General features: G+C 36.4%; 1 protein-coding gene across 1 annotated transcript in view; it reads right to left on the reverse strand.

Moving 5' to 3' along the window:
- MED12L (mediator complex subunit 12-like) overlaps positions 1-13,963 on the reverse strand; it is a 470,668-nt gene that overhangs the window by 82,671 nt on the left and 374,034 nt on the right. Inside the window, exons 16-19 of the mRNA XM_006867983.1 lie at positions 12,442-12,560; positions 11,317-11,460; positions 9,262-9,425; positions 5,702-5,833 (exon numbers count right to left, since the gene is read on the reverse strand). Of these exons, the coding sequence (XP_006868045.1) occupies positions 5,702-5,833; positions 9,262-9,425; positions 11,317-11,460; positions 12,442-12,560 (559 nt within the window). The remainder of the gene's footprint in view (positions 1-5,701; positions 5,834-9,261; positions 9,426-11,316; positions 11,461-12,441; positions 12,561-13,963) is intronic.

Below are 13,963 nucleotides of genomic sequence, written 5' to 3' on the forward strand. Positions count from 1 at the left end.
GCAGATTTGCCCAGTGCAATATGCTGTTTGGTTTTTTGACTGCTGCTCCCAGGGACATTGATTGTGGATGCAACTAAATATAAATTACTTGACAACTTCAAAATCTCTGCATGTATCATGATGTTGCTTATTGTTCCCGTTGTGAAAATTTTTGATTTCTTTATATGGAGGTAGAATCCACACTGAAAGCTGTAATCTTTGAGCCTCGTCAGTAAGTGCTTCAACAAACAAGGTTGTGTTATCTGCACATACTGTTGTTGTTTTTAGGTGCTGTCAAGTCAATTTCTGCTCATCACAACCTTATGGCTTCTGAGCCTTCCTCACAACTGTTGTTAAGCTTGAGCCTATTGCTGTTGCTGCTGTGCCAGCCCATCTCGTTGGGGGTCTTCCTCTTTTTCGCTGACCATTCACTTTAGCTAGTATGATACCTTCTCCAGGGATTCATCCTTCCTGACAGTATGTCCAAAATATGAGAGATGAAGTCTGGCCATCCTGGCTTCCAAGGAGCATTCTTGTTGTATGTCTTCCAACTTAGATTTGCTTGTTCTTCTAGCAGTCGATGGTACTTTTAATATTCTTCTCCAACACCCTAACTCAATAGCATCAATTCTGCTACAGTCTTCATTATTTACTGTACAGCTTTCACATGCATATGAGGATACTGAAAATACCATGGCTTGGGTTTAGTCCTCAAACTGACATTTTTGTTCTTGAACACTTTAAAGAGGCCTTGTGCAGAAGATTTGCCTAATGCAATACGTCGCTTATTTCTTGACTGCTGCTTCCATGAGTGTAGACAGTGGACCAAACAAAATGAAGTCATTGACAATTTCCATCTTCTCTCCACTTATCACATTACTTATTGCTCCAGTGGTGAGGATTTTTGTTTTCTTTACAATGAGGTGCAACCCATACCAAAGGCTGTGGTCTTTGATCTTCATCAGTAATTATTTTTAAATGATACAAAGCAAGGTTGTATCATCTGCACATTGCAGGTTGTTAATGAATCTCTTCCAATCCTGATGTCACATTCTCCTTCACAGAATTCAGTCTCTCAGATTATTTGCTTAGCACACAAATTGAGTAAATATGGTGAAAGAATAACCCAAGCACACATCTTTCCTGATTTGAAACTGAATGGTTTCAAAACATTGAATGATGTTCCCTTGTTCTGTTCAAACAACTACCTCTTGGTCTAGGTACAAGTTCCTCATGAGCATAAGTAAGTGTTCCAGAATACTCATACTCCTCAAGGTGGTCCATAGTATGTCATGGTTCAGATAGCCGTAAGACTTTGCATAGTCAGGTAAACATCTTTCAGGTATTCTCTGCTTTCTAACAAGATCCATCTGACATGAGCAATGATATCCCTTGTTCCACACCCCCATCAGAATTCTTCTTGAACCTCTGGCAGTTTGCTGTCAAAGTAATGTTGCAGCCGTTTTTTAATTATCTTGCATATGACATTTATGATATTGTCTGATGACGAGTTCTGCATTCTGCAAGGCCACCTCTCTTTGGAATGGGCACAAATATGACCAGTTAGTTGGCTGGGTAGCTGTCTTCCAAATTTCTTGGAGTGCCTCCAGTGTTGCATTGGTTTGTTGAAATATTTCAATTTGTATTCCATCAATTCTCAGAGCCTTGTTCTTTGCCAATGCCTTCAGTGCAGCTTGGAATTCTTGCTTCAGTACCACTGGCTCTTATTCATATGCTGTCTCTTGAAATGGCTGACCATAGACCATCTCTTTTTTGTACAGTGACTCTGCGTGTGTATTCCTTCTATCTTCTTTTGATGTTTTCTGCATCATTCCATATTTTGCCCAAAGAATTCTTCAGTATTTCAAGTTGAAGCTTGACTTTTGTTCTTAGCTCTTTTAGCTTGAGAAATGCTGGGTGTGTTCTTCACTTTTGGTTCGCTAACTCCAGATGTTTGCACATTTCATTATCATACTTGACTTTATCTTCTCAAGCTGCCCTATGAAATTTTTTGTTAAGCTCTTTTACCACCTTATTTCTTCAGTTTATTTAAGCTTCTGTATGCTAGGGAGCAAGTTTCAGAGTCTCTTCTGACATCTAGTTAGCTTTTTTCTTTATTTCTTGTCTTCTTAGTGACTTTTTGCTTACTTCCTGTATGATATTCTTAATGTCATCCCACAACTGTTCTGGTCATCATTCATTAATGTCTAATGCATCAAATCTGTTCTTCAGATGATCTCGATATTTAGGTGGGATATGTCCAAGGTCATATTTTGGCTCTCATGAACATGTTTTAATTTTCTTCAGCTTCAGCCTGAATTTGTTATGAGCAATTGATGGTCTGTTCCACAGTCAGCTCCTGGTCTTGTTTTGGGGGATGACACCGAGCTTTTCCACCATCTCTTTCATTGTTGTTGTTGTTGTTAAGTGCCATCGAGTCAGTTCCGACCCATAGCAACCCTGTATAGGGTTTCCAGGGAGCAGCTGCTGAGCTCGAACCACCAACCTTGCAGTTCAAATGACTGCAGTCTGGCACATTAACCCACAGTGCCACACCAGGGCTTTGATTTCTGTGTGTTCTAGCTGAAGTACATGTGTATAATCATCTTTTATGTTATTTAAAGCAGGTATTTGAAATGGAGAAGTAATTGGTCTTGCAAAATTCTATCATGCAATCTCCAGCATCATTTCTGTCACCAAAGCCGTATTTTCCAACTACCGATCCTTCTTGTTTCCAACCTTTGCATTCCAATAACCAATAATTATCAACACATCTTGATTGCATGTCTGATCAATCTTGTACCAAGAAAATCAGCAGAATGCTTCAGTTTCATCATCCCTGGCATTAGTGGTTGTATAAATTTGAATAAAAATGGTGTTAACGGGTTTTTCTTGCAGACATATGGATATTATCCTATCATAGGCAGCATTTTACTTCAAGATAGATCTTGAAATGTTCTTTTTTATGATGAATGTTATGTCATTGCTCTTCTTTTTGTCATCCCTGGCATAGTAAACCATGTGACTTACTGGCCAATACCTTTTCATTTCAGGTCACTAATGCCAAGGATTATCCATGTTAATGCATTCCATTTCATTTTTTACAACTTCCAATTTTCCTAGCTTCATACTTTGTACAATCCATGTTCCAATTATTAATGTATGTTTACAGCTGTTTCTTTTCATTCTAAGTTGTGCCCCATCAGTAAATCAGGGTTCCTGAAAGCTTGACTCCATTCATGTAATCACCGTCAATGCTACTTTGAGGTAGCTCTTCCCCAGATGTATTCTGAGTGCCTTGCAACCTGAGTGGCTCATTTTCTGGCACTATATCTGATAATATTCTGGTTCTCTTCATCATGTTTCAGTATTCAATATTCTGGAGTTGACAGTATTCCACTGCTTTTCATAAGATTTTCATTGGTAGTCAGATTCTTCTGCTGACTTGACGGCACTTAACAACACAGCAACAAGGAAGTCTGTGCAGCTAGAATGGAGTGATCAAGGTGAAAAGAAATCAAAAGGAAAGCCTGATCCTGTAGTTCCTGAAGGCTGGGTACATGAAGAATATGGAAGGTTTTTAATCATCCTTGTTTTTCTTTTTAATTTTTATTATTGCCAAACATATAGCAATTCAACAATTTCTACATGCTCAGTTCAGTGACAATCATTCTCATATAATTTCAAACTGTTTCCCCAACAGTGACATAAACTCACCAGCCTCCAGGCTTCCTATCTAACCTTCTGTGTTGTTGTTGCCAATTTGATACGATATACCTGAATGCTCAAGGCAGACAACTTTGTTTTAAAAGGTTGAATTCAGTGGCTAGGTTGAGACTATGCTTAAGAGAGTCAAGGATAGACGTAGAGAAAGCAGGTCGAAGGAGTCCGCAGTGGTCCAAACATGAGATGACTGTGAGGCGGTGGAAAGTGGTCAGGTCCTAGGTAGTCTTGGAAGATTTATAATTCAAGTGAAATTTCCAATGTGAAATTATTTTCAAACAAACCGGATGCAAGGCATGAGAATCCAGGAAATCATCATTGATCAATTGATCATTCCCTTCTTAATTCCTTCTAGATTCCAAAGTTCTTTTGTCAGCTATTATATTCTTCCCTCTCCCTCTCTACCTAATATCATTTTACATTCTTCAAAATAACAAGAAATAAGTACTTATAGTCCAGCATCTATATCAAAGCAGGTGTGAGTACTAGGTGCTAAGATGTGGAGACTAACAAGAAAAGGAGAGTATTTTACATCAACTGCAGGGAAACAGAGACAAATGAAGTGAGGGAATGAGCATGCAAATACTTGGATAGAAATGTTCCAAGAGAGGTGATAGCAAGCACAGAAGATTGGATATTTCCTCTCAGACTTATCTCAAAATTGCAACTGAAGGTACCCAGGCACCGACAATTATAAAAGGAGGTTGTAGTTATAGCAAGAGGCAATTCAATGTGAATTCTAGGCAAAGGAGAAAGAAGGTAGATACACCGATAAAAAATAAAATTAATAAAAATAAAAGTTTAAGACTTAAATATTGCAATGTACTTTGAACAATAAGACTGTCAGTAATTAAATTTCATGATTTTATAATGACAACATTTAAAATCCTAGGCAGTAAACCAGCTAGCTGTACAATTTGCAATATCTTGTTATAATATAATGAATTTGGCTATGCTTTCTTCATATAAAGAAACATTAGAGAGTATTTGGGAAGTTGAACTTGAACCAAAATCTGGAATACAAAACAGGGTAACCTTCTGCTTTCAATAAACATAGGATTAACATTGCAGAGTGAAGAAGCCAGCCATTTATAAACAAACAAACAAAAATGAAGACAGAAAAAAGTAGATTACTAAGAAATACACTTTATTTTATTAAAAGGGAAAGTGAATAGTTTATAAAAATTGCAGAAAAGTTACTGAAACTATGGAGTGTTCTATGAGTCAATTATAAATTATACATTTTCAACTTTACACAAAAAATATTAAGGCTACCCAAATTACGCAAAAAGTGTTAACCCCAAAACTGCCAAGTAAAACTAAAAAGAGCTGCCTCAGTAAAACTAATACTAAGCTTTATAATTCAAAGTGAATTTTAAATATAAAATATGAAATCTATAGAATATTCATTATCAAGTCAGTATAACATTCAGTTCCTATAAACATGACTTTATACAGGAGTGCTAGTGGTGGCACACTGCTTTAAGCGGTGGTGGCACACTGCTTTAACCAGAGGTCGATAATTCCATGCTCTGCTCCGCAAGAGAATGATGTGGCAATTGGTATTTGTAAAGATTGACAACCTTCAAAACACAAAGGGCCACCTCTTCTCTTTCCTATAAGGTCACTGTGGAATGGCATCTACTCAGTGACAACTGATTCAGTTTGGTATGTTTGTAACAAAATCACAATTATAGAAAATAATCCTTTACTTCTGAAAAATAAACACATTTAATCAGGGTTAAGTATTTTATGACCCCAAGTTATTTTAATTAAGGGGAAAATTATGATAAAAAATTATATAACACATTGTCCATTAAAATATTCTCTCTACATTTTAGTATTTATTATTTTAACAAATTTTGAGCATAACAAATCATTGCCTGACAGACATAAATAATAAAATATTTTCATTATTTAAAAAGATGATACTATTGGCTTTGTCACTAACAAAAAAGCGTAATTCATATTTCTAGGCCATTGATTTTCTTTTACCAACCTGAAGAGGTCTCCAAATTTACTTCTGAGGTGGCTACACGACACGTAGAGATCATAGAGGTAGGCTAAGATGCATCTTTCAGGAGAAGAACATTCTGAGGGGTTGACAACATGCTTGACCACACCACACAACCTGAGAAAGAAAATGTATGAAGATATTAGACAAGCATTCTCTAATACACACACACACACACACACACACAGACATATTCATTTGAATCTTTCAGAATGAGAATATGCCCATGTTTTACTTGGATAAGAGAAAAATATATCAGATAACTGAAATGAACCATTAGAACAAATAGTGAATAACTGAATATAGTACCAGTTTTCTATTATAATATTGAATTGATAGCTATAACAAGAAATGAAAGAGTTAAAAAGTCATGCATGGGGGACTTCAGCAGTTAAGTAGTTGTGACTAGGGCACAATCAGTAGAAAAATTCACAAATTCAGTGACTTTGCCAAGATTCTTACATTCACCCTCCATTTATTGGTCTTCAAACCAATAAATCCAAGGCATCCCATTTTCAAGAGCATAAACTGATTCAGGGATTAATTTAATAAATTCAGGTTTTGGGGTCAGCTCCTCCTTGTTTATATAAACTAGGCACAGATTTGTTTTACTAATTACTTTATATAAAAAAAACTTTAAAATCCTTAATTTTAGTGACCTTCTCTGTAACTCCTTCAATTTTGAAGTACCATGACTACTTCAGTTCTGTGCCTTGTGTCCCCTACCAGAACTATGACTGATATGGTATGAATACAGAAGTAAACACTAGTGGTCCATCCACTTATATGTGAGTCTGATTCCGTTGTCATCTGTTTACCCACATAAATATCATAAATGATCCAGATATTCTATTTAATAAAGAGGGCTCTGAGGCTCAGAAAGGTGAAGTGACTTGTCCAAAGGCAAAGAATTCACTTAGAATCAAGGCAAGAGGTCAGGCCTCCAGATTCCTAGTTAAGAACTCTCCACTATTCTGGGGGAGGATGGAGGATGAGAGAACATATAGGATGTCACATGCAAGAAAGACACTGGAATTATAAATATGAGGGGGCTTCAAAAATTTTGTGGGAGAATTTCCTTATTTTTTTATTTAATTTTTCCAAAAACTTTTCAAAGCCTCATGATCCAGGTTTCCCCACTATTCAAAAGTTGAGTGTGTCTATGAAAAATTTCTCAAGCCAAAATGGTGGAAAGCAAAGAAGCAGTTACCACTAATTTCAATGGGAAAATATTCTGAGCATCCCCAGATTCAAGAAACAACCTACCAAAATAAAACCTAAAATAACACTAACATATAGTGATGACACAGTTGAAAGCTATAGTGGTTTGATGCTAAGATACTGAGTGCAGTTCCTGGGGAAGACATTGGAGATCCTACTCTTGCTGCTCAGAGCACATGCTGCCTTTTTAACGGCTTGCTGCAAAACAAAGGGTGAATACTAGTTGTATCCTTTGCCTTTTTTTGTATTTATAACGCTTTCAGTTAGCAAAAACAGGTAGGTCTATAGCCAAAGTTTTTGATGGTTTAAAACAAACCATCAAAAAGCAGGGGTTACCTATACCATAGGTGGAACCCAAGGGACAAAGTCAAGTACCCTAACCCCTGTAACCGTCATCAACACATGGGGCCTCCTTGAGACCAATAAAGACGGTCAGAGCAAAAGCATCACACAATTAAAAGAAAAATAGATTATTCAATCTGTTGTTAGCTAAGCAAAAGAATTCCTTATGTAACAATGGAAATCAAAGAATCTTTCTGTAATTAAAATATTTATGGAGAACTTACTAGGTATCTGTGGTATTGAAGTCAGTGTTTTCTCAACTTCTTTGATTGCCAGAAGTAAGGAAACACTTGACAATGTGATCCCAAATACTGATTCATATAAGTACAGAGAAACAAAAACAAAGTGATGGTTTGGGGTAAAGTATTTATCTTTGATTAAAGGCAAGAGTAAAAATATAACAAAGCTGCTATCAATTATGATTTTATAAATATGTATTGGAACATAATCTTTAATGCCAAAATCAATGGTTCTGAAATCATGAAACTGATTTTGAAATAAACGAACATAAAAATAAAACAAACAAAAATCACTTGTGATAGCCCATAAAATTCATTTCATGACTAACTAATGGGTAGTAATACACAATTAAAATATATATGTTGGTAGATAGATAGATAGATACAGATAGATAGATAGATAGATCAGAAAGTGTGAATAAGCTCACATACAGACTTTATTCCAATCTGTGAGATTTATTAGTTACATGCCCTTGGCATTTCACTTCACCAAATACTTCACTTAACAAACTTGAGTCTCAGTTTCTTTATTTGTAAAATTGAACTATATTCAAATCTTCCATGGTAGTTGAAGGCTAGTAGATAATTCTGTATTTCCTAGATTCTAGGATTTATTTTTTCCCTTACATTAAAACTTCTGAAATGTTGCAGAATTCACTTTATAACCTATGTGTTCAATTAGTGTAAATACAGTTCTGTTTTCCCCAGAAAAGCTACTGCTAAACAGATGAATAAATTGATTACATGTCTAAATTACTAAAAAATGGTACTATGGAATCCAAAAGTCTCATGGTTCTCTTGGTCAGAGGAAGGTATTAGAGATGAAAGAAAAAAAGTTACGTCTTTATAAAAGTTCTATTAAAAGACGAGAACTTGGGAAAAATGGCTCATAGTGTAGGTTCTTCAGAGCACATGGTATTTCTTTGATTCCTTTAAGCTCAATCGCTAACAAGAATGATATTAGGTAATAACTTAGCCCAAACATACTAATAGTAATTGGTGGTGTTGTTGTTAAGTGCCATCAAGTTGGTTCTGACCCACAACGACCCTGTATAGGGTTTCCGAGGAGTGGCTGGTGAGTTTGAACCACTAACCTTATGGTTCAAACCAACCTTGTAGTCTAGAGCATTATCCTGCAGTGCCATTAAGAGTAAACCTTAACCTACAATATACACAAACCAAAAAGACTTGGAATTTGAGAATCAAGAAAGTCATTTGTTTTAGATTAATTCTCATCAAAAGCTATCTATCATTAATCCAAGAAATGAAATTGAAGCATCAAATTTCTAAAATTACAACACATGCAATGTTTACTTGTTTTAAGACTCCAAAGTGTTGATACTGACAGCTGAAATTACTTGAACAAAGAAATCATCAACTATTCACTATTCATAAGAAGGCATGATGCTGGTTAACATAAAGAACAGAACGCGGTAATTGACTAGGCTCGTTCCCTTAAATCTCAGGGGAGGGAGTAAAGAAGGCAGGAAGGCAGAATAGCAGAGAAGGCAGTGGAAAGAGAAGGGAGGCAAAAAACATACTTTATCTAAAAGCACTGCTTTCAGTTCTTCCTCTTTTATTTCCTTGTCTGGTATGTGTTTTCTGAGAAAACCTTCTTTAACTATGTTATATCCTTAAACTACAACAAGCCTAGGACTATGCTTCTTTTAAAACTACTATAATATTTAACCACAAATGAATACTCTAAGATTTGAAAATTATAATGGCATACTATATACCAACCCTTCAAACACCTGGGCTGTTTGATCGGGATTCAAGATGAGACAACTATGGTACTGCCTCAAAACCGCCACGATGCAGACACACAGTCCTGTTGTGTAATTTCCTGCCAGGCTCGAAGATTTCAGGAGCAGTTCAGCTTCAACAACACTCAGTTCATTTAGTAGCTACAACAGGAGACAAGACTGAATAAATATGTAGGTTCCAAAACAAGTTAAGAAAAATGCTTATACAAACCACGAAAAAAGAAAGTCATTCTAAAATGACTTGATCTTCCTTATACTGGCCAAGTGCATATAGGTACATAATTGTAGTCTTAGACACACAACCCAACAAATCAAACTGTTTGTTTTCAATCCTTTACCAGTTCTGGTAGCATAGTGGTTACAAATCGGACTGCGAACCGTAAGGTCGGCAGTTCGAAACTACCAGCTGTTCTGCACGAGGCTTTCTACTCCCGTAAAGATTTACAGCCTTGGTCACTATGAGTCAGAACCGACTCCACGGCACATCACCACCACCACTGGTTTATAGAGCTCTTAACTGTTGTTTGGGGTTTTTTTGCTTTTGTTTTTTGTCCATAGGTCATGGTGAAATCAGGAAGTACCTAACAGTGAAAAACTTACTAAAAACCTTATAGTGGCTTAAAATGTTGGGCTGGATATTTTCAGAATATCAATTTCTCCCATTCTTTTAAATAAAATGAACATTATTTTCATATAAAAGCTGCCTCCTCCAGGAGAATAAGCAATGTAAAGTTGAGTCTTATGTTCAATCACTAATAACTGCAAACGATAGATGAACTCAAATTATGTGCACGACAAACATACTAACAAATCAAATCAGAAGGATTTTTCTTTTGCTTATAATCTAAAATATAGAGAGCATATAAACTCTCATTTTCCCTTAAAGAAAATACATGCACAGAAATTCAAATCTCCCACATTTTAAGTGTCTATTAAATATTTCAGAGTCCTGGTGTGGCACTGTGGGTTAATGTGCTGAACTGCAAAGTTATTTGAAACACAAGGTTAGTGGTTCAAGTTCACCAGTCACTCCTCGGAAACCCTATACAGGGTCGCCATGGGTCCGTACCGACTCAATGACACTTATCAACAACATTATTCATTTCAGAGTCCTGGTGTGCTGCTGGGCCTTAATGTGCTAGACTGCAAAGTCGGCTTGAACTGCAAGGTTGGTGGTTCAGGCTCGCCAGCCGCCCTATAGAAACTCTACACCGGGACAGTATGAGTTGGAACCAACTCAGTGGCACTTAACAACAACAAAACGAGTGACTGTTGGGCTTGAACTGTCAACCTAGTGTCTAGAAGTCCAGTGTTTATCCTATAGCACAACACCAAGACTATGAAGGGGTTTCAAAAAGTTCAGGGGGGAAATGGAAAGAAAAGATATGGAATTTTCCCACAAACTTTTTTTTGAAGTTCCCTCAAATACACACACAAAACCCAGTGCCACTGACTCACAGAACTCCTGTAGGGCAGAGAGAACTACTGCATCCCGTTTCTAAGGTTATAGAAGTAGATTGCCTTGTCGTTTTCCTGTGAAGCAGCTGGTGGGTCCAGAGGGTCAACTCTTCAGTAAGCAGCCCACAATTTAACCCACTGTATCACCAGGGATCCTTTAGTAGCTACAACCTATTATACAAATAGGTTATCAAGTGACATCTGAAAGTATAGCTGCTCACATGTCCTGAGTATGTTTAAGTACCTTAATCGTTTACAATGTACTGGGATCCTTAAAAGAGTGAGCCCTGGTGGTATTGTAGGATAAGCACTGGCTCTAACCAGCAACTCCATGGGGAAAACTGATGTCCTATGCTCCCATAAAGACCTCCAGCCTCAGAAACCCCAGATACGCATACTAGGTCGCTGTAAGTCAAAATTGATTTGATGGCTGGCAATGGGTCTGGTTGGGTTGGGTTTGGATCCTTAAGAATAGGGTTAATGAATAAAGTTTGGTTCTCTTAGTATTTTAAATTCTACAGTGCCCAGTCATGTTGCTTTCCCCAGAAGAAGAGGAACCTGGTCTCTTTGGCACCTGTATTGCAAAGTCAATTAGTCCATTGATGTTTAGAGCTGGTTCCATGAGATCAAAGATAAGCTGAATATGGTGAGCAAGAGGGAGATGGTAGGATGTTCCTGATGCAAAGCTCGTGATTTGTTCCAGCACATTGTTAGAGATCTGTGCAAAAGAGAAGATTAGTATGAGAACAAACTAGGTATTTAGACAGATCATTTTCATTTTTAAAGTAAGACTTTGAAGTTTATATGTGATTCTGATCAAAAGAAAGTTCAAATATTTCTACAGAATGCAAAGTCATGTAAAATTCTACAACTGTCTTACAACAACTGCAATTTCAAGAAACATTCTAGGGTGTCATTAAGATCTAGACTTTGTCTATCTTAAAGGTAGAACAACAATAATGATCAATTAATTTCCCCAAACACAAAATCAATGGATTTGCAATGCAAAACTGTTCTGTATTCTTCTCAGAGTGTCTTATTTCAATTACCAGCAGATTTTGCCCTCATCAATCCCAATCACAGGATCAAAATATAATGACAAAAGTATTAGAGATTATTTTATGTAGCTTATTAATATCATGGACTCCTGGTGTGGTGTTGTAGGAGAAACACTGGACTGTGCACCATAAGGTCGGAGGTTCAAACACATCAGCTGCTTCTCAGAAACCCTATACAGGGTCAATATGAGTTGGAGTCAATTCATTGGCACTTGACATTATAATCATAAGGTAAAAATACATGTCAGATGTCAACAAGTCTATTTCTACTCTTAGCGACGTCATGTGACAGAACAGAAATGCCACATTGGGTTTTCTTGGCTATACTCTTTATGAAACGTTTAGATAGGCAAGTCTATTTACTGTAAAGCTTCTGGGTGGGTTCAAATTGCTAAACTTTCAGCTAGTGGACTAGCACTTAACTGTTTAGTCTACCAGAGCTGCATGATAAAAATAAATTCTTTTGAGGTCGGCTACTTGACACTTAAATCAGACTACTGAAAAGTTTGGAATGCTTCCAAATTTGTTTACAAAACAGTTTTATAAAGCCAACTAAGGCAGAAAACATGTATTACATGAAAAAGATATTTTTGAGAGTATGACTATTCCAAAAGAACAATAAAGCTGCTTCAAATGGATACCTGAGATGTCACTTGGTGCTGGTCAAAATATGAAAGGAGTTGAAGTTTTGTGAACACAGTCTCCAGGGTTGGAAATGCTTCTTGTTTGTTCTTCCTGACTTTTTGTCCTTCGTCCCCACCTACACAGACCAAAATTTAATACGCTATTTTTCATTTATGAGAAGAAGCTCTTGACTTTTTTAATGGATGTGTAACATACATACCCAAATGTAAACAACCACTAAGAGTTTCTACAAAGTTAACACAGTAAGATAATGAGACTCAATTGGGAAAACAACATACCAGATATCTCCAGAAACCACTTCAAGCTCTCTCGAGTCATTTCCTTTCCCACGGGGGCCAAGATACGACTTGCAACAGCTTGAATTCACAGTGGTCATTTTGAAACTTCATATAAATGAAATCATACAGTATATGATTTTCTAGTGTGACTTCTTTTACTCAACATTATGATTGTGAGATCAATCTATATTGTTGTGTGTGATTCTAATTTGTTCACACTCGTTTATATACAATATTCCAGTATGTGGAGATATCACTCTTTTCTTATCTGTTCTAGTGAGTAGCTTCTAGATTTAAGCTATTATGAAAAATGCATCTACGAACATTTCTAACAGACTGTTAAAATACTTTTATCAACAATGAAGTAGGAAAAAACAACCCAGCCTCACTTAGAATTAAAAAACTTCACTAGCATATCTTAGATTCTCAACTTTGGCATTTTTCTCAAAGAGTTTATTACGTAAAGAGAAAAAAGAAAGAAATGAAAAAAACACGCCACAATTCCTAATTTTTTGAAGAGTAGCAAAGAATTAAATTATTTCCATTGATGGGGAATCTAGATTTAATCAATTTAGCATAAAGAAGTTTGGAGAAATTTTTTCACTTAAAAATATATTAAACATTGCTTACTGTAGAAAGACTATCTTATTCTAAACAGTTCTTAGAATCATATCCAAAAATGTTATTTATACTTGCTACTATAAATTCCTTAGTCAAGGCTAGGGTAGCTCTGTGGGATCAGCACTAGACTGTGAACCAAAAGTTCAGCAGTTCAAACCCACCAGCTGCACCTCAGAAAACCTATACAAGATCACTATGAGCCAGAACTGACTTGACGGTACTTAGCAACAATAACAAGTAAACGCCTGGCTGATCTGAGAACACTTCTAATATGTTCCCCAAAATTAGAATTTTATGTGATCCCAGAAATGAAATACATACCAATTTTCATTCTTATTGAAAAAAGTGAATACATTTCTATTAATTTCTATTAATCTGAGGCACAGTTATCTAATTTTTGGTGACTATACCTTCTTTAGACAGCATAAGAGACGACTATACACATGGACCTCACCAGATGGAATACATAGAAATCAAATTAACTACATCTGCGGAAATACATATCATCAGTGAAAACAAGGCCAGGGGCAGACTGTGGAACACACCATCACTCATATGCAAATTCAATCTGAATCTGAAGAAAATGAAAACCAGTCCATGAGAGCCAAAATATGACCTT

The sequence above is a fragment of the Chrysochloris asiatica genome, unplaced genomic scaffold (assembly GCF_000296735.1).
Source record: "Chrysochloris asiatica unplaced genomic scaffold, ChrAsi1.0 scaffold00113, whole genome shotgun sequence".
NCBI lineage: Eukaryota > Metazoa > Chordata > Mammalia > Afrosoricida > Chrysochloridae > Chrysochloris > Chrysochloris asiatica.